The sequence below is a fragment of the Lipomyces tetrasporus genome (genome assembly GCF_029532465.1).
Source record: "Lipomyces tetrasporus strain NRRL Y-64009 chromosome Unknown POJ06scaffold_2, whole genome shotgun sequence".
In the NCBI taxonomy this organism is placed as follows: Eukaryota; Fungi; Ascomycota; class Lipomycetes; order Lipomycetales; family Lipomycetaceae; genus Lipomyces; species Lipomyces tetrasporus.
This window is the reverse complement of record NW_026611597.1, coordinates 270,703-290,846: the sequence shown is the minus strand read 5'-3', so window position 1 is coordinate 290,846 and position 20,144 is coordinate 270,703. Positions and strand designations below refer to the sequence as shown.

The 20,144-nt window shown below is 51.5% G+C and overlaps 7 protein-coding genes across 7 annotated transcripts; 3 read left to right on the top strand and 4 right to left on the bottom strand.

The window, feature by feature from the left end:
• Window positions 1-231: 231 nt before the first annotated feature.
• POJ06DRAFT_244804 (uncharacterized protein) lies at window positions 232-3,513 on the top strand. Its single transcript, XM_056186553.1, has 8 exons — window positions 232-536; window positions 606-708; window positions 762-875; window positions 923-1,163; window positions 1,220-1,416; window positions 1,470-2,131; window positions 2,187-2,852; window positions 2,915-3,513. Exons 2-8 carry the CDS (start codon window positions 642-644, stop codon window positions 3,473-3,475), a joined length of 2,508 nt encoding a protein of 835 aa, XP_056045946.1. The 5' UTR covers window positions 232-536; window positions 606-641; the 3' UTR covers window positions 3,476-3,513.
• POJ06DRAFT_244794 (uncharacterized protein) lies at window positions 3,514-4,519 on the bottom strand. The gene is made up of 3 exons (XM_056186552.1): window positions 4,213-4,519; window positions 4,048-4,134; window positions 3,514-3,977 (listed from the first exon to the last, which is right to left on the bottom strand). The coding sequence occupies exons 1-3, from the start codon at window positions 4,353-4,355 to the stop codon at window positions 3,890-3,892; spliced, it is 318 nt and encodes a 105-aa protein (XP_056045945.1). The 5' UTR covers window positions 4,356-4,519; the 3' UTR covers window positions 3,514-3,889.
• A 783-nt stretch (window positions 4,520-5,302) lies between these two features.
• POJ06DRAFT_244789 (major facilitator superfamily domain-containing protein) lies at window positions 5,303-7,195 on the top strand (the record flags this gene model as incomplete). The annotated part of the gene is made up of 2 exons (XM_056186551.1): window positions 5,303-5,827; window positions 5,875-7,195. Coding segments are annotated over 2 exons (1,714 nt in total), but the record flags the coding sequence as incomplete, so codon positions are not given.
• A 1,233-nt stretch (window positions 7,196-8,428) lies between these two features.
• On the bottom strand, window positions 8,429-10,518 carry POJ06DRAFT_244786 (major facilitator superfamily domain-containing protein). Its single transcript, XM_056186550.1, has 2 exons — window positions 9,840-10,518; window positions 8,429-9,784 (listed from the first exon to the last, which is right to left on the bottom strand). The coding sequence occupies exons 1-2, from the start codon at window positions 10,361-10,363 to the stop codon at window positions 8,611-8,613; spliced, it is 1,698 nt and encodes a 565-aa protein (XP_056045943.1). The 5' UTR covers window positions 10,364-10,518; the 3' UTR covers window positions 8,429-8,610.
• An 835-nt stretch (window positions 10,519-11,353) lies between these two features.
• POJ06DRAFT_244783 (kinase-like domain-containing protein) lies at window positions 11,354-14,336 on the bottom strand. Its single transcript, XM_056186549.1, has 6 exons — window positions 14,177-14,336; window positions 14,015-14,118; window positions 13,823-13,949; window positions 13,705-13,773; window positions 12,921-13,653; window positions 11,354-11,793 (listed from the first exon to the last, which is right to left on the bottom strand). Exons 2-6 carry the CDS (start codon window positions 14,113-14,115, stop codon window positions 11,762-11,764), a joined length of 1,062 nt encoding a protein of 353 aa, XP_056045942.1. The 5' UTR covers window positions 14,116-14,118; window positions 14,177-14,336; the 3' UTR covers window positions 11,354-11,761.
• Window positions 14,337-15,266: 930 nt separating this feature from the next.
• On the bottom strand, window positions 15,267-16,766 carry POJ06DRAFT_265354 (uncharacterized protein; the record flags this gene model as incomplete). The annotated part of the gene is made up of 7 exons (XM_056189072.1): window positions 15,267-15,481; window positions 15,545-15,662; window positions 15,722-15,859; window positions 15,912-15,942; window positions 15,995-16,078; window positions 16,131-16,358; window positions 16,414-16,766. 7 exons carry the CDS (start codon window positions 16,764-16,766, stop codon window positions 15,267-15,269), a joined length of 1,167 nt encoding a protein of 388 aa, XP_056045941.1.
• A 1,668-nt stretch (window positions 16,767-18,434) lies between these two features.
• Window positions 18,435-19,995, top strand: POJ06DRAFT_244773 (uncharacterized protein). Its single transcript, XM_056186548.1, has one exon. The coding sequence runs from the start codon at window positions 18,693-18,695 to the stop codon at window positions 19,704-19,706; it is 1,014 nt and encodes a 337-aa protein (XP_056045940.1). The 5' UTR covers window positions 18,435-18,692; the 3' UTR covers window positions 19,707-19,995.
• Window positions 19,996-20,144: the final 149 nt, after the last annotated feature.

The window sequence follows — 20,144 nt, the reverse complement described above, 5'->3', positions numbered from 1 at the left end:
AACTGAGTTAACAAATCAAAGAAAAATATGTGAAGTAATAATAGTAACTTTCCCGACGTTTAGCGTAAATAACAATTATTGCGGATAGTCATTATTTATGTAGGAATGAATGTTGGGGAGTTGCAGTGCCTGGTTCAAAATAGGCCCGGACAGAACTGTGCATGTTCTCCTCAGTCACTCGCATTAAACGTCATCGACTTCGATTATGGTACGGGTCTGCAGCCCTGAACACGACCAATTGCCTCATCACGACACAGATACATTTTTGAGAAGCACTGTTACCGGGCACGCCAGCAACGAATATCCAAGCGGCACCGTACCAGGTCAAAATATACTAAACAATCATGGACAGTGCAGTCAAACAGATCGTGGACATGGGCTTCAGTCATTCCGACGCCGCGTTCGCTCTGCAGGTACATATGCCAACCACAAACGTTGGCACGAATTCATCATAGAACTCATTGTGCATTATTTAGGCATCAAATAATGACGTTGGGAGAGCAATTGATTATATATTCTCGGGCCAACTCGAGGAGGTGAGCCAGAATGATTTCAGTTGGACTTATATGCTTTCATCCCAATGGGCGATACTAAGGCTGATTCAGGACCGTCGGAAAAATCAATGGAACGAATCCGAGTTTATGCAGGCGAACTGGGAACCGGCTGACAATAATTCCAAACCCACTGTGTTCAACGAGAACGAAATTCGTAAGTACTCACGTCTGAGGTATTCTTGCTCGCAACAATTCACACCCATAAAGAGGCATTCGCTCCAGAAACTTTTTACGGAGACGATGACAGGCCCAAGGATACTTACACAGACCGACCGGCGCCTGGGAACATTGTCGAATTAGGTGGCGCAGATGACGAGCAGAGTAAGCGTTTACTCTACTGAAACTTTGCGGAATCTGATCGATTACAGTGGACGACGATATAGCGACGGCAATGCGCATGTCCCTTCAGGATCTTTCTGCTTCGGACGCGGGTATGGGACAGCATACCCAACAGGTCAGTCGTGAAGGTCAAGAGTCAGGTGTTGTGTTTGGTCCCGCCACGCAGGATTCATACAATGAGGATCAGTGGGGCATGATGACCTTATCTGGAGACCAAAGCGCTGCTCAGAACTCCTTCGAATTGGAAAGCAGTCAGAGAGGACCAGGAGAGTGCGTTTCGCCATGATTTGATTAACTATTGCTCGAAGCGTGCTAACGATCTAAAGGCAACCTATTCTGCGGCCGTGCGAGCGTGCGAAAAATCTAGCTCCATTACTAATGATTTTGCATTCAATTCCAAGATCTCGCGCCGCGCTTTTATTATTTGGCAAGCAGCTGGCGAAGGACTATGGAATTGCATCGACATGGTGGGATAAAGAACTCATTTTCGTCCCAGAGTTTGCAGAATCTTCGCAGAAGCAAGGTCTGTGTCCTGTCGCTCCTAGTCTGCAAACTAATACTGACGAGATGTTGCAGAGGACCTCCAGCGGTTACTGCTTTTGTTGGAATGTCAACGCATAATGGCGTTTCTCCACATCGCGTCGCCGTCAGGACGCGCCTACGCCAGCATTGAAAATCTGGTGCACGCACTCTCTGCGTGCCAAGAGACCTACATGGATCTCGCGCACTCCGATTTCATAACAGATTCCGAGCCGATCGCGAATTTCTCAAAAGTATGGTCGTTAGTCGCGGGCCAGTACGCTGACTCATTGGCGGTACCGTCGTTGAAATCCATGAGCGATAAGTTATTCAACAGCTGGGTATCGCTCGATCGTCCCGCGGCGGCCGAAGCTGACTCGTCGGCGATGCCAATGGAGCAGAAGTTTGTGAACCTTGAGCTGGTCATCACAGAGGATGTGCGCACCATGTACGGCTCGCTTGTGGGTGCTCTAGACAGCCTTCTGTGGTCAGAGGAGCCCGACGCGTACTTGAAGTCCGTGGCGGACATATTCGTGATCTCGATTAAACGGGAGAACTGGCTGACTGGTGCTGGAGTGGATTTGCCGCTGGAGTGGTACCCGGATAGGTACACGATGCCGTTTATGAAGGTTATGAGGCCGTGTAACAAGCGACGGGCCGAGATCCTGGACGAAATTCAAAACTTGCGGAAACGGAGGTTTCAAATTGCCGAATACACGGCATGCCATTTTCTTGTGACAAAGAGTGTTCAGTCGAGTGCTAACTAAATCGTAGGGATACAACACAAAGTCACTGCTGGACTCCACGATTGCGTACTTCACAGCCGCGACCGCGGCAGAGACCGACACCACGCCCCCGATCCTCACCAAACTGCAACAGCTCACTGCAAATCTCGATCAGTACATTGCTCGGCTTGACAAGAAAATCGGGTTTCTCGAGCAAGAAATTCGGAGTTTGACCGAGTTCTTGAGCGAGCCTCCAGCCGCCGACGATATCGGCGCTCGCAACGCGCTGGCCAGCGCGTTTGGCGACCGCCAGGTGCCGGACTTCCATCGGTATACGCTTGCTGGCGTCATCGTCAGCGACAGCATTGCTTATTTCAAGCGCAAGGTTGAGCCCCTGGATGGCGATGGTGACGAAAGTAATATCCTGGAGAAACAAGAGGGCGCAGGCGGCGTTGCCGCAACGCGGGTCATAGACAGCGACACGGATACCGGCGGCCTGCCTGCACTAGACGAGCAATACGAGTGGTTGCGATACACGTTTGCGTATTATTCTGGCAACATGTCAGACTCGTTCGAAGTCCGACCGGTCAATCCCGAGCAAGTGATCGACGTTGCGCGCTCGACTGGACCAGACGGTGTTGTAGCCGTGTATGCGAGCGACGACGCATACCGAGATTCGGCGCAATTTGACGGACTCGTGAATGCCGGGTTGAAGGTAAGTCCGAGGGGGGGGTAAAATTGCGTAGTTGTGGGAAAGGCTCATTGGATTTTTTGCAGGAATTCCTGGCTCGAGACCACGAGCTGCTGCGCCGCGAACTGTCGCGGACAGAGCAACCGATAGATCTCATCAATCTCGAGCCGGCCACGAACGAAAGGGAATTAATATCGACACCGACGACAGCGACGTCGTCCTCGTTCGAAGTTGACTCGGACCGAGACGAGGCCCGGAACGACAAATCTGTGATCTCGGAATTCATCCAGCAACACATTGACAAGCGACGAGCGGCTGCAGCCGACCGTGGTGGCCAAGCAGACGAAGAGTGGCCGGAGGAGCCGGACCGGGACCCGGCGACTGTTGACGACGACGCGGAGTTGATGCCGGCTAGTTTTCCGGCGAGCCCTGAACTCGCGCGCAGGATAAGCATATCCGGCGCGCCGACTTCGGACCCTGCCGCGCAGAGTCCTACTTCGTCAGGTGCAACGGTCATGCGCGGGAGAGGGTCGATTGTGCATAGCGGCCGGTCAGGCAAGGGTCGAGTGGAGCATGCAGAGCATGCCGACGACCGTGACATGGCAGATAGTGATGAGGAAATGCTTGATCGCATGCGAAGACGCTAGCGTGGCGATTAGTTTTGGCCAATAGAGGGACTGCATAGATATTTTAGAGCGATTTTAGTCGCCCGTTCAATTGTATTCGAACTTCATAAACACACAAACCCATACACAACTTCCACTTCTTTCGGCCAATTGCTATTGATATACGAATGCCCGTAACACATAAAAGTATCCAGATAAGTCCCATGATATTGATAATAAACAAACAACAAAAAAACAACCGCACCCGTGCATTTCCGTTTCTCCCATCCCTTGTGTACTACATCTCTGTGTCTAGCTTCGGCCCTCTCAGTAATGTTCTGTCATAGATGCTGATAGCATAACTGATTCGGTGCGATTTCCGACGCGGCAATATTAAAGTCATCGGCGAACCAATAGTTGTCCAAACTGCATGCATGGGTTTAGCTCGTCGATGATTCACAGACCAAGACCACTGGATTCGGAAGCGTTCTCCTTATTCGCGGCCGCGGTTAAGTTGCCAAACCTGAGGAGTTGTGGCTTGCTCCTGTCGTACAACGGTCAGCTTAGTTGGACCACGAAACCGTAATCCAGTCGAATCACTACAAAATACATACTTGACATAATGTCTCTTCTTGTGCGCTTGCAATTTGGCCGTGCAAGGTGACAATAAGTTATCAGTGGGCGAAGCAAAGCTCGTTCGTCTGTAATTGCCGGTCAGTCCAAAGTTTACTCTGCTCATTTCCGCCGGCCAGGGCAAGCAAATAATTAAATGAACGTACGCTTCAAAGACCTTCTGGTGCAGCAGGTGCCGCTGGAGATTATGGCTGTTAGAAGCGTGCAGCGGCTGCACGTCGACTCGCTGCTGCTGCTGCTGCTGTTGCTGTAAAGCAGAGGCAAGATCAGACGGGTGCTGTGATGACATAGTTGTTCCGTGGGCAGGACAGTCAGTGATTTTGGAATAGAAGTAAACGAGAGAAGAATCGATCAAATAAGCCAAAGAATCACTTGTCACCGTCACGGATGAACAGAGAGATAGCAAAGACTGCAGCAAGGTGATTCACCGGAATGAGGTCTTTAATAGCGTAGATTCGCGGTGCGGCTGCTGTTTACAAAGTGCCTCCGTTGGGCATTTACATCTGGCCAGATACGGTTAGCATTGAATTAATCGTTGCCACGGTAACGAAAGGGTATCGTGACGTCAGCGGTCCAAGCCAGTGACATGCCGATTTAGGGTTTTCCAGATGAGACATGGTGCGGCTTGCGGGGGGAGAAGACATGAGCCGCACGGGGGATGAGATTGACCAACGAAATGGCCGATCCGCTGCATGTGGTCCGGGGAAGAAGGAAATCCACTAAACTAAAGCTAAAGGTCAGACAATGGCCGATCATCCGACCGAACCCAGTTGATCGCGACGGCCTGCTTGAGTAAATCTGGTTGTGAAAATTTTTTCACGATCGCCAGGGTCCTGACGTCTAATCCTATTCTCACTCTGGTGACCAGTCATCGCGCACTGATCGTGTATCGGACAACGGCCAGTCTAGCCGATCGTCGTATCTATTACGCATGAAGATGGGTTGGCAAGAGACTGGCGCCAACGTGGTATGAGAGACAGCCAAGCACGTTGTCACAGTTCTCCGCACTCGAGTTGTCAGGTCGCGGCTGGACAAGCCTGTGGTCAAGAAATCCACAAGCGCTGGACTTTCTTGTCTTCCTGCAACTCGACTCGCCCTGGCACATGCTCGGGCCAAAGCCGCACGCGAGCTTCAGCTTTCGCTCCTCCGGCCAGAAATAAGTATCCCGTCATCCCACATGCTCCGCTTTGACGTCTCTCCACGTAGCTGCTGCAAGTTGTCGCTCGAGGCTCTACAAATGTCTGCTGTCAAGACTTCCGGCGGCAATGCCGCGTTCCACAACTTTGTCAATGACTTTGCCCACATCGCTGACCCCAACGAGCGCAGGCGACTTGCGCTCGAGAAGATCGACAACGCGCCGTTTGGTTGGTACCATGTTCGCGCTATCGTAGTCGCCGGCATTGGCTTCTTCACTGATGCCTACGACATCTTCTCCATCAACATCGCCGTCACCATGTTGGGTTACGTCTACTTCCACGACAGAGGCTCCAAACTCCCCACGAACTCTGACACCGCCGTCAAAGTCGCAACCTCAGGCGGCACTGTCGTCGGCCAGCTGTTCTTTGGCTGGATTGCCGATGTCGTTGGCCGCAAGCGCATCTACGGTATCGAGCTCATAATCATTATCGTTGGCACTCTTGGCCAGTCACTCTCTGGTCCGTCCCAGGCGATTGATATCATCGGCGTCCTCTGTTTCTGGCGTGTTATCATGGGCATCGGTATCGGTGGTGACTACCCTCTTTCCTCGATTATTACCTCTGAGTATGTTGTTCTGTTTCCCCAGTATTCCCTTGGCTTACACCGGACAGGTTCTCTACCACCAAGTGGCGCGGCGCCATCATGGGTGCCGTCTTCGCTAACCAAGGTTGGGGTCAACTCGGTGCGGCCATTGTCGCTCTCTGTGCCACGGCAGGATTCAAGGGCACGCTTCAGACTGCCAGCACTGCGGCCATGTGCGGTGCCGACTGTCAGACCGCCGTCGACAAGATGTGGCGTATCACAATCGGCATGGGCGCGGTCCCTGCCTGCATCGCGCTCTACTACCGTCTCACCATCCCCGAGACTCCTCGCTACACGTTTGATGTTGCTCGTGAGCTCGAGAAGGGTGCTGCCGATATCCAGAAGTACATCTCTGGTGCCTATGGTAATGCCAGGGAAGATGAGATCAAGGCTCTCCGAGAGGCTGAGATTAACCCGATCGAGCTCGACGTCCCCAAGGCTTCGTGGAAAGATTTCTGGCATCACTTTTTGCAGTGGAAGCATGGAAGGATCCTCATCGGCACTGCTGGTTCGTGGCTCTTGCTCGACATTGCCTTCTACGGCTTGGGTTTGAACAACTCCACCATCTTGGCTGCCATTGGCTACGCCGGTCAGCCCGACGTATACACGAACATCTACAACACCTGCGTCGGCAACTTGATTCTCATCTGCGCCGGTGGCATTCCCGGATACTGGTTCGCGGTTGCTACTCTGGACATTGTCGGCCGCCGCACACTCCAGATCGGTGGTTTCCTGATCCTGACTATCCTGTTCTCTATCATCGGGTTCGCGTACCACAAGATCTCTGGCCACGGTCTCCTTGGTCTCTATGTCCTCTGCCAGCTTTTCATGAACTGGGGTCCCAACACTACGACTTTCATTGTACCGGGTGAATGCTACCCGACCCGATACCGCTCGACTGCCCACGGCATCTCTGCCGCGTCCGGCAAGATCGGTGCCATCATTGCCCAGACCGCCATCGCCCCTCTCCGAACGAGAGGCTGCCCTGGCGGCTCGTGCTGGCTCAACCATGTCATGGAGATCTTTGCCCTCTTTATGTTATTGGGCTTCTTTATCTCGTTCTTGGTTCCTGAGACCAAGCGGGAGACTCTCGAGGACATTTGCGAGCGGTTGCACGGCGAGACCAACCACCGCAAAAATAGCCACGGCGCCGACAGCTCGGTCGAGGGCGAGAGCAGCGGCGAGAGCAGCGGCGAGAAGAAGGTGGCAGAGGTGTAAATGCGACGAATTTTGCTTTAAATTTTTTTTTTGGATTTTTTTTTTGGATAACTGTAAAGTTGAAACGTGACGACGACCACATGTAATGACGATTTTTTATCAATGACTGCAATATAACATGTATAATTTCCTCATAAAACTTTGTTTGACTTCACTTTGCGCCCTGGCCCTCACATTCCAACACACACACTTATCAGCCGGCGACCATCGTGATGAACAATAAAGAACTATGTCAAGTTATTCGGCCGTAAATTCACACCAAGTAGTTAACCAAAACCGACCAAAGATTAGTTCTGCATGTCGTGGCGCTCACCCCGACGAACATGTGGGCGGGCTCGTTGGCGCGCAACGATAATTTTTACCCCGAACTGGTCCGCCAGTTTCGCCCAAAGTCGCCCGAAACCGACGAAATAAAAAACCGAATACCCACCGACACCGACAATCAGCCTGACGACCCTAATCCCGCACCTGTCTCGAATTAGTTACCCAGCCAAAGCGTCCGATGATGCGGCGATATTGGCGCGGGCCGGCAATTCTTGCACCAAGATTTTTCGGCCGATATTATCGGCGAATCGGCACGATTACCCAAATTTAGGAATAGGTTTAAGTTGCGGAAGTAGCGAATAGGTTTACGCTGCGGGAAAGAACTAATAATACCCTCGTTCTGGCCGCCAGTAGTTTAAACCTCATAAACCAGGGCTATCGACAAAGTCATCAAAAAAGACCGCGCCGTCAGTGACGATTCTATCCGATCTTTCGGGTGAAGCCTTCCTTCGTCATTTAAGGACCGGGGTAGGTCGAGCCGGGTTCTGGCGGGCTAGTAAAATTCGCTCGTTGGCCGGCCCATTACTACAGTCTAGCTGTGTTGAGAGAATGAACAAGTTACGGCAGAACCCCGAGTTTGATGTAATGATTACCTCGTGTCGGCTTAGCGGGCACTCAACTTGTTTAGGAACGCAATCGTTGTTATAACAAATTGATTTTTTACAATTTTCGGCGCCGGATTTTATCACTGTATCGGGGAGCGATCGAGTATCGTTAGAGCGAGGTTTGACTGTGGTAAGAAAGTAAAGTTAGAACAAGAACAGGACGACGAGCGTTCACGTGATTTGCCTAACGGCGCCGATTTCGCCGAAATTATCGGCTGGCAGCAAGTCTTGCCGTTAAAACAGCTGATAAAATCGATTATATAGCTTCGCCGATGCCGATTCCTGCCGTTATCGAGTCGGCAACGGCCCTAGTTAACAAATCCAGCCCAGTCGCTGCACGAGTTGTATTGACCGCACGATCGATTCGCATCTGCCACCTCACATTACAAGATTCGACGGACATGTATGATTTAAACCACGCAAGATTAAGCAAAGAATTAACTTGTATCATTATATTAGAGAGTTAATTATAAACCCGGCGGTTCTTCAAATCCAAATACCCAATAAAACCAAAGCACGACCAGCAAAATTTTAATTAGTTCGCCAACATGAGAATATTACATAACATCTAAATGCCCGACAAACGTCAAGAACACAACGTCATTGCGAAAAAGCGACTTAAACTTCGACCGCCTTCTTCTCGCCAGTGCTGTCACCCTCGATCGAGCTGTCGGCAGCCGGGTTTCGAGTGTAGTTGGTCTCGCCGTGCAGCCGCTCGCAAATGTCCTCGAGCGTCTCCCGCTTGGTCTCGGGAATCAAGAACGAGATAAAGAAGCCCAATAACATAAAGAGGGCAAAGATCTCCATGACATGGTTGAGCCAGCACGAGCCGCCAGGGCAGCCTCTCGTTCGCAGAGGGGCGATTGCGGTCTGGGCAATGATGGCACCGATCTTGCCGGACGCGGCAGAGATGCCGTGGGCAGTCGAGCGGTACCGGGTCGGGTAGCATTCACCCGGTACAATGAAAGTCGTAGTGTTGGGACCCCAGTTCATGAAAAGCTGGCAGAGGACATAGAGACCAAGGAGACCGTGGCCAGAGATCTTGTGGTACGCGAATCCGATGATACAGAAGAGGATAGTCAGGATCAGGAAACCACCGATCTGGAGCGTGCGGCGGCCGACAATGTCCAGAGTAGCAACCGCGAACCAGTATCCGGGAATGCCACCGGCACAGATGAGAATCAAATTGCCGACGCACACGTTGTAAAGATTGGTGTATACGTTGGGCTGACCGGCGTAGCCAATGGCAGCCAAGATGGTGGAGTTGTTCAAACCCAAACCGTAGAAGGCAATGTCGAGCAAGAGCCACGAACCAGCAGTGCCGATGAGGATGCTGCCATGCTTCCACTGCAAAAAGTGACGCCAGAAGTCGTTCCAAGAAGCCTTGGGGACTTCGAGCTGGGTCGGGTTCGCCTCAGCCTCTTGGAGAGCCTTGATCTCATCTTCCTTGGCATTACCATAGGCACCAGAGATGTACTTCTGGATATCGGCAGCACCCTTCTCGAGCTCACGAGCGACATCGAACGTGTAGCGAGGAGTCTCGGGGATGGTGAGACGGTAGTAGAGCGCGATGCAGGCAGGGACCGCGCCCATGCCGATTGTGATACGCCACATCTTGTCGACGGCGGTCTGACAGTCGGTACCGCACATGGCCGCGGTGTTGGCAGCCTTAAGCGTGTCCTTGAATCCTGCCGTGCAGCAGAGCGCGACAATGGCCGCAGCGAGTTGACCCCAACCTTGGTTGGCGAAGACGGCACCCATGATGGCGCCGCGCCACTTGGTGGTCGCGAACCTGATCGAATGTGAGTCCAATGAAGACATAGGAGCAAACCAACCAAACAACATACTCAGAGGTGATAATCGAGGAAAGAGGGTAGTCACCGCCGATACCGATGCCCATGATTACACGCCAGAAACAGAGGACGCCGATGATATCAATCGCCTGGGAAGGACCAGAGAGCGCCTGGCCGAGAGTGCCGATAAGAATGATCATGAGCTCGATACCGTAGATGCGCTTGCGGCCAACGACATCAGCAATCCAGCCGAAGAACAGCTGGCCGACGACAGTGCCGCCTGAGGTTGCGACTTTGACGGCGGTGTCAGAGTTCGTGGGGAGTTTGGAGCCTCTGTCGTGGAAGTAGACGTAACCCAACATGGTGACGGCGATGTTGATGGAGAAGATGTCGTAGGCATCAGTGAAGAAGCCAATGCCGGCGACTACGATAGCGCGAACATGGTACCAACCAAACGGCGCGTTGTCGATCTTCTCGAGCGCAAGTCGCCTGCGCTCGTTGGGGTCAGCGATGTGGGCAAAGTCATTGACAAAGTTGTGGAACGCGGCATTGCCGCCGGAAGTCTTGACAGCAGACATTGTAGAGTCTTTTGACAGGACGATGGTTTAACTGGCTGAGCAAAGAAAGGGCAGACAGGAACAAGATGCGGACCCAGGCAGTACTTATTTTCCAGCCTGGGACGTGATCGGTCGGTGTTCGCAGTTCCTGGCCCTGGTCCTGGTCGCCGCGTCCGTGATCCGTCTTGGACTGGGTCCGCGGCGCCAAGAGCCTAGCCTAATTTACGTTTTGCTTAGCCCACAGCCGGCGAGCCAATCAACACGTCATATCCAGACCACGTTTCTTCCCTGAGCCGCACACGTGCAAGCCCGACTGTCAGTCGTTTGTTTGCCTGTTCAGCCTATCGGACATTCTTGCTGAAATGCGCGGATGATCGTGTCATGTGGTTGCGAAACCAAACACACAGACACGATCTATCGTGATAATAATGATAATGATAATAATAATAAGAGTAATGGCCAAGTAGTAGTCAGCCAAGGTTAATTCAAACACTAAGCAAAGGCCCAGAAAACTAATCAGCCCTGCCCAGAATACCAGAGAATTCCTTCCACTCTGATCCCTGTCCAAGAAACGGGCAAACCTGCTTCTAGAGCCTTGTCAAATTAAACCCGGCGAGTCGTCGACGTGCGGCTCGCTGGCGTGTCTTTTCGCGGGGAGAGAGAGAGAGGGGGGAGGTCCAGCCCATTTTTACAAACCTACGGACCCGTACGGCAGTCCATCGGGCTCATATTCAGTAACCGACGAAGCACTAATTTGATTTCTCCCAGTATATGCGACACATGCGCACATGCAAAGACGCAGTCAAGGGTGTTGCTGCTCCCATCTGCCACTGCGCCACGTTGGGCTCGTGTTCGTTAACATGTTGATACGCGCTATCAATGCCCGCCTAGCGTAGAACGTTTAAACATTTGATAGATGCCCCACCCAACCCTATTTTTATAAATTTTTTATATTTTTTGCGAGATCTCCTTATACATGCCAGCCGCCGGACCGGTGCGTAGATGGCGCATGAAGTTGGCCATGTGCATGACCTGGCAACGGCTGCTTGTGGCTTCCCGCGACAGAAATACGAGACAGCTAACGTGTCGCTTAGTCCCGCCGTGGTTTAGGGTTTTGCCAATCACACCCGGGGCGCCTGCGGGATCGGTTGCGCCACCGGCAACTTTAGTTTTTCTGACACTCCGCCATTTATTGTACATAGTAATTCCTTACTGACGAGAAACAATTTTTCAGCCGTCGGGTGATGTCTGCGACGGCGCTAGCAGTTCTGTTCTTGGCAAGGAGTTGGCCCGCCGGAATCGACTCTGGCCCTCCGTCCAACTACTATCATACGCTGATGCAGTGTGTCCACGGCTATGGCCGGTCGTATATTAATGCTATTGCGGACTATTAAACTCGCCTATCGAGGCGTGCTCGGCCTATGCGCGCGTGATCTCATCGTGGATGAGCCCTGTATAAGAAAAAACACCGTTAGCAATCTGCTTCACTGCCAGCTAAAGTGTCGCCAAGGCCTAGTCGTCTGTTCGCTGTGTGCTAGACAACCTAGTTTCTGGTATTGGCACAATTTTGGTAAATCAGCAGCACAGCACAGAACAGCACAGTCTACGCATCACAAGCAATCGCCGAGCAAAACAAGCATCGCAAAAACCCACCGCCTTGAATGCCACCGGCAGGCTGGCGTCGGTCCGGTCGTGGCAGTCTGGCAACGCAACACCCCTGTGCTGTTACCCTGTCATTCCGGTACCTCCGCCCAAGGGTCTTCTCAGTTCTGCATAGAGTAGGCATCGCGTCAAAGTCAAGGGCCAATCCAACGCCAGCTCTGCTGTCACGCCCGTGTGGGCCTCTCGTGTAGGTCCACACTCAATCGCGCTTATGCTAACCCATTGTCAGTGGTCAACAATAACCACCCGGCCTATCGTAAGATCCGACGAGCCAGCAAACTCAGTCACAGAAGCATCGCCCATGTGTCGCCCCTGCCATCGTCTTGCTTGACCGCGTCATTGCTCCTTCCAACTTTGTGTTTCGAGCCCCGCTGGTGGGACCACAGTCATCTCCGCATCTACAGACACCCTCCCATCGGCAATTTTTAGACTTTTTGTCTAGCTCGCCCCACCGTCGCCGCCCAGCGACCAATACCTTCCGAACAGCCAATGAAACCACCATCAGTCCAGGTTCCAGATGCGAAACACGAGCATTTAGGTCGGCCACGTGCAAATGTACCTCGGGACCCTCAGCTTGGAACTCTCGCCTGTCCCCCCTGCTCGTAGAGCCATTATTGCTCCATTGACAGTTTCATAATCCACGCACATATCGCGTCCAAATTAAACCATCCGGTTCATCTGTGACTCCAACGGAATGTCAGCCCAGCCGTACGCCACGTGTAGTCGGATCAAACCGTCCGAAACGAGTCGCTCATCCGGCATGGCGCGCGGAAGGCATGCCCTTTTGAGATATGCACCTCACGTCAGAATACAAACGGCGTCCACACGCGGAACACAGGAGACAGATATTGGGTATCATCTTGGACGACCACACGACGGGCTCAAGCCTTGAAATAAAATAGCAAAAGTTACTTACTTTTCAGCTGCTCCTTCGACAGCTCGTCCTTCCGTCTATCAAAATCAAAAAATCCCTCCGGAATCGGCGGTGCCGTCGGCTCGTCCTCCGGATCATGGTACGGCTCCAAGTACGGGTGTTTCAGTGCGTCCTCGACCGTGATCCGTTTCGACGGATTGAACGTCAGCATTTTCTCCAACAAGTCGATCGCAAGCGGATTTGTGTCAGGCCCGAACATGGACGCGAACGACACCCGTTTCTTGAACGGGAGCGACCGGATGTATTCCCGCGCGCGAGCCGACTTAACTGCGTAGTAGTCCTCCATCGTTGGCGTGCCAAGAACGTCGAGTATGAGAGTCAGCTGGTGGTGGTAGTCTTTGCCGGGGAATAACGGCTTGCCGCTGAGCATTTCGGCAAGGATGCACCCGACGCTCCACATGTCGATCGCTTTCGTGTACTCCTTAAATGTGAGCATGATCTCCGGCGCGCGGTACCATCGCGTCGCAACGTATTCAGTCATGAAACCCTGGTTGTCGTCCGTCGATGCCGCCGATCGCGCGAGGCCAAAGTCGCAAACTTTGAGATCGCAGTTCGCGTTGAGGAGCAGATTGGATGGCTTGAGATCTCGGTGAAGAACATTCGCGCTGTGCATCGCCTTCAGTGCGCGTAGGGTCTGGTAAATGAAGTACTGACAGTGGTCATCTGACAGTGTCTGCGTGCGAATTACTCGATGCATGTCTGTCTCCATGAGTTCCTAGATTCACGCTTTAGATATCGTCCACCGCAGCCACGTCGCCAGACTGACCTGAATCAGGTAAACGTCCGTAAAGGTCTCAAAGCTGCTCGGTCGTTGAACGTCCAAGATCGATATTATCTACGCCGATTAATAACGGTGCCCAATCTCAAGCTCAGGCAATACGCACATTCTCATGGTTGAAATACTTCAAAAGCTTCATCTCACGTAAAGTCCGCAGACAAAACATTGAATGGTCAAACGGAGTAATCTTCTTTATTGCGACTTTCTGCCCAGACGGCTTATGTATAGCGGAGCTGCGCGGCAACCGTTAATGCACATTCGTCCTGGCACGGCTTGGTGCCAATAATCACAAACCTACCAAACAACACCATACGCCCCCTCTCCAACAACATCGACGATTTCGTATTGATCGGAAACGTTGAATGCAAACTTTCGCGGCAGGGGCTGTCGGGTAGCCATGATCTGACAACGTCATCAGCGCTAGAACGTCGCCGGGCTCTTACAGTATTCCTGCACTTACGATCGTCGATTCCTTCTATGTATGCAAATGCTGTAAACTTTGTCGCCTTAATGCTCAGTTAAATATGCGATGCGAATATCCAAAAATGCCTGCTCAGGAGTCAATCGATGCCCATCGCTGCCGCAACAACCATCCGCACCTTTCACAAGCCAACTCCGCCAAAATGATCCCAAAGCAATCTCTAGCTCTCGCTCTTATACTTCAAAACTGTCCCGGACTACCAGGAGGCAGTAACAAATCGACCTAGGGTGCGCAAAATATTCACAATTGTGAATCAAGTGTGGGGAATGCTGCATGCATTTTTACGTTTCGAAAGTTGCCAGGGAGATTTGAACGGGTCCCGAGGGTGGAGCCCAGGGGGATGTGGCTGTTGCGTCAAAGTGAGGCGGTGTCGTCTCCTCACAAATATATATACGCGCTGCTCTGCTTAGTAGTTCGATATAACAAAAATCGATGTCTGGAAACTACGCAAATTATTCTATGACTGGCAATTGCTTATGAAAATTTGATCTTTGGACCAGGATTATAGACAGGTGGTCAACAATTCTCGAGCGCGGTCCATCACTACCTCTAATGCAGGGGCTCGTCACTCCGCTTTTGATTCCGCCCCGTAATCCTCACAAGCTACCGTGGATTTGTCTATAGTCAATTTGCTCCCTGCATTCTTATCGAATAATTAACAGCCGCATGCATTTTTTTGACTATCGTTTCTTCACCGACTTCCAGTCGCGTGGCTTAGCTCAGGAACAAAACGAGCATTATAAATATTTGACCCGACGTGGCTGCAAACCAAACATTTTTAACCTGACCCTGGCTTAAGTGCGTATACTTTTTCGCATTAGCAAAGTTCGCGAAGATCTGCCACTCCAAGACGTACGGTTATCGCTGCGTTTATGGTTTAAATGCAACTTACACCCGCGGCTATCCTTCGCGGGTCCAACTCATAGGCAAAGAACAAGGTGAACAGATCGCACAATATCATAGTTATGTACATTTTAGACGCGCCTCGTCGCAATCTTACATAGCATTTCGCGCCAATTCATTATCCCAACATTATTCGCTGATTTGGCATCCTGCCTTACAACAGGGACTACGCCCAAGTTCCCTTCAAGTCCTTATCGACAAACGTCGACTTCTTCAAATGAAGATCGTTAAATACTGCTTTTGCAGCATCGCCGTGGAACGCTTTCTGGATCCTCTCTTCATTCTCTCTCTCCAATGTCATGAGCTCGTCAGCATTCTCTTCTTGCAATTCTTCCGGACCGTGGCGCGTGGCGATGAAGAGGATTTCGCAGTTTTGAAAATCTAACCTCCAAATTAGTCTCAATTGCAATGCAATAACTACTGCGCAAAAGTATGGGGACATACTCATATGCTTTGGTTCGAGTGGTACCCAGCGATAGTCTTGGAAATCTTCCATGATATCCTCACTGTATTTTGGTCCCTCGGGAACCCTGATTGGGCCGCTGGGAGGATATTTAGGATTCTACTCGTGTCACCGACATGAGTTTTCATATTTTATAGTAGATTGGATGCAGTACTTACTCGTGCGCTGACAATGTACCGCCCGTCCTGGGATAGCCCGAACTCTTCCTGAACTTCGGTTTCCTCCTGTGGCACAGTGAGGATGTACGACAAATAGTGCAATTTATCCTCCTGGGTTAAGACGTATACTCCTTCGGCCTGTTCCAGGTTAGCTGCATTCTGATGTGACGCCAAGTGCGCTCTCTCTTACTATTGGTCTCGCGGATGACAATGTTCGCTCTCTGCTCACATTCAAATCAGTTTGTACTGTATATATCGTCTCGGCAAGCTTACCCCCGTGTCTTTGTTTCATATGTCTCCGTGTCCAACTGATTTGTTATATCGTCAACACTGGCGTGTACCTTCGTCACCAATCCTCTTTAACTCGTCATTAGCAGCGATACAATCGGCAGAAATAAATCTTGCTCACATTAAACGTCCGCCTCCGCCGGTGGGAAGCGTTTTCTTGGGAATAATTAACATTCTGCAGTCGTCCCTTCCTGTCTTCTTAACGCTGTCCTTCATATCACTTGCCGTGAACGGCAGTGGGCGCAGGACGATGTACGTCCGCTGCACATCTTCCATGGACGAAGCTTCCTCGATTCCGACTTTAGGACGGAAGAAGAAATAAACGAGTCCTTCTTCAAGAACAGTCTTCCTGTCGAAATTGTGAGTTTAGAGCTGTTTTATCTATTTAGCAGAAGAGGGCATACGGCGGTTCTCCGGTACCAGCTTGACCCTCCGTTGTTGAAGTTGCCGTCTCGCTCTTGCCTTCGGTCTCAGTCTTCATTTTTTTCTCTTCTGGTTGCTCCTCGTCGTTCTCGTCCTGTTCCACGTTTTCCTTATTGTCTTCTTTCAAGTGACGCATGTACTCCTCTGCTTGATCGACTGGTACGCGGCGCCGCTTCGATCCGATTTTCGATTTGCTGCCTTTCGCGCTGGCCGGCAACATTACGTACTTTTTCTTGGTCGACGGCGGCGGAGTAGGTGAGTTCCTCTTCGCATCGGACTGTGGACGGAGACGGCCGTGACGGTGGTGAGTGTGAGATCTTGTTTCTGGAGCCATGGTTCTGGTTTAGCAAGTTCGTTTGTAGCTCAATCGTATTCAGTGCTGCTTAGGCAAAAAGGGGGTTAGGCCGTGGCCGCCCATCCGCCTTTTATAATTTTCTGCATTTTAATGCACACTATTGTACGATGTTCTTTGGGTTCTTGGACGGGTCGTTGGGCGGGAGTAGATCGGCCGGGAAAGACGTCACTTTCACGGACCCAAGCGCCATTTGCTCCAGCATACCGCCTTCAGTTTCCCCGGCGGGGCTGCTGCCCTTCTTCTATTTAATTTTACAATTATTATTTACCATTATACATTATTTATTTATTTTCTCCTGAGTGGTCTTTCCTTTTCATTTTCGTGCCTGGCTTTTTTATTATTATTGTGTTTATGTCTAGCCGTCGTGGGGACCAGAGGGTCGGTGATACCCTTGCCCTTCCCCAGTCGGACTGACTGACTGAGCCAAAAAGAGAGAGGCGGATTGATGTACAGGGTAGACACCCTAACCCCAGTAGGTTGGTCGTGGTCGTGTGTTGGTGACGCTGGTGCTGAAGTTGAGCAGCCTCGACATGCCAATCCAGAGGTATGTGTTTGGCTCCAGGGCAGCCGCCACCACGTGTATGATTGTCGATTGCCAGTACCGGTTTTGTCTCGCTCGTAGGCGTTCAATCGCCTGGCCGTTTTCGTGTTCGGCCAGAAAGCACGCCGAGGGGATGTGGTTGTCGAGCTTGCAGTAGATGAAATGGGCCGAGGAAAAGAAAGATACTACACACAGTTCGCTGCCTGGCTTCTCCTAATGAAGATGATCGCAGCGTAAGAGGAGACGACTCGTATCTGCCACGGCTACAGGAGGTCGGAATTAATGTTCCCCAAGCCGTGGGAGAGCGAGGCAACGAAGTGACCACTCCATTGGTGCTGTATTACGCCGCAACTTGGACAAGCTGTTCAGCACGCCGGTACCACTGACTGGTAATGACGCTGAGCAGCGGCAGGCAGCGGCCCCAAATTATCCGAGGAAGAAGCGTGCTGCCATCATGGCCTGGAGTTGCGGCCGGCCGCCAGTGTGGTCTGCACGATACCGCATCCGAGACAGAGGGCTGGGATCAGTGTTCGATGGGGCACCTTGACAACCAGAATGCAGGAAAATGGCTGCCAGGCCAGCTGCGCGACAGGTGCAATGGAACCTACGAGGAAGTATTCATTCTCGTGTCGGTCTGGGAAGCTATTTGTAGCACCGTACCCCAGAACCGACTTGTCGAGAACCTGGAGAAAGTAAGCCCAGAACAGGATGGCCGCTACGAATGTAATTTGAACATATCATATCTGAGAATTTATAAAAATATTATTAGAGTATTTTACAGATGTGACGCAGTTTGAACAAAAGAAGGGGTTGTAGGAGCTCCGTGTGTCTCTTCTTGAGTAAAGACTTAAACACGTTTCCGAGAGGATTACATAGTCTTTTTATACAAGTAGAAGAACAGTACCAAACACCTTCTCGGCACAATATCTGTCCGTGATCCGATCTATCCGAACACCCGGTTACACGGTCGTTCTGTAGAGACCGTGAACATGACTCTTCTTGAGTCAATCGTGTCATAAGGGTTAGGACAAAATCTGCACATTTGGGAAAAAATAGCTAGCGGCCGCTAGCGCCATCGGTTAATAATAAATAAGCATATTTTTAGCCGATCACTCTCTGCGCGTGTCGAAATTTCTCTGACGCGTCCAGGTGATCACGTTTTAGGTAGACAATGTGAACTGCTGGTTTGTTACATTTTCATGCGTGACGAGTCTATGACATGTTTTCTGCGTGTGTATAAAGGGCTGAAATGTCCTCGAGACTGGTGATTTGATTTGAGACCAGACTCTCAGCCCTCATCCTTGCATCCAGCCCATTTTCATCTCTCATACTCAACATCATCATCATCGTCATCATCCACCACCATGTCCCTCCCGAGAACCATGCGCGCCGTGCTCCAACCCAGCGCATCCTCAACAGACCTCACACTCACTACCGCCCCCCTCCCAACCCCGGAACGAAACTCAACCGAACACCTAATCCGCGTCCACGCCTGCGCCCTCTGCGCCGGCGAACTCCTCTGGCCTAAAAACTTCCCTCCCGCCAAGCCGCGCGAGTTGATTCCCTGCCCGGATATCGCCGGCACCATCGTGTCTGCTCCGGAGGGTTCGCCGTTTCGTGTGGGCGACGAAGTCTACGCTCGCACCAACTACATTCGACCTGGAAACGCGCGCGACTACACGATCGGCGTCACCGACGAGCTCGCTCTGCGGCCGAAGGGCTTGAGTTGGGCCGAGAGCGCGGCGATACCGGTCTCAGCAGAGACGGCATGGCAGATTCTCTTCATCCATGCCGGCATCGTGGTTGACGGGGACACGGATATTGCTGCTGCGCGAGAAGCATGGAAGGGTAAACGGGTGCTTGTCACCGCTGCTTCCGGTGGAGTGGGGATGTGGGTTACGCAGCTGTTGGCAAAGCTACTCGGTGCGACGGTGATCGGGACGTGTGGTCCCGATAATGTCTCTCTAGTACAGTCGCTTGGGGCCGGCGAGGTACTGAACTACCGAGAAACAAATCTGCTGGAGTGGGGGGCGAGGCCCGGGAACAAGGTGGATGTCGTGATTGATTGTATTGGCAGGAAGTCCCTTGAGGATGCGTGGTGGACGGTCCGGGATGGAGGAGTGGTCCTCAGCATTTTCCAGCCGCCGACGCAGGTCCGTCCGGAGGATTATAGGGGAGAGGGTGTGAGAGATGTTTTCTTTGTGATGGAGCCCAACAGAAAGCATCTGGAGGAGATTACAAAGTTGGTGGAGCAGGGGAAGTGTCGGCCCATGGTGGATAGCGTATGGCCATTGGAGCAGTTTCACGAGGCGTTCAAACGGTTGGATGGTGGTCATGCGAGGGGGAAGATTGTTTTGGACTTGTCATTGAATCAGTAGTTTTTGTTTTTTCTTGATGGTGTGCAGAAATTTGTATTGCTCTTGAAAAGTTATGTATCTCAATGATACTTTGGTTATCACACTTTTCCAAGATGTGTATGGCAACCAGTGGACCGAAGTGTGACATAACCCTAGCTTGATTACAACTGAAAAGGGAAAGCATGTCTATTTCCAAAGGACTTTGATATCAAAGTCTCCACTACAATTTGTTTTTAGCTTCACGGTGCACTGCCAATATCTACGGGTGTAAAGAGTACAACCCCACTTAACTTACGGGGAGGACTTCTTCCATAGCAATTACCATTTGTGCAGTACTTGTTCAGAGACTTTCCGGGCATGCGTTGTTCTTCGACAGTTACCTGCTGTCGGCTTGAGTCCGCGTATTACAAGACATTAGGAGACGCTAGTCGACTACAGGGCAGTCAAGTGAGACTCCAA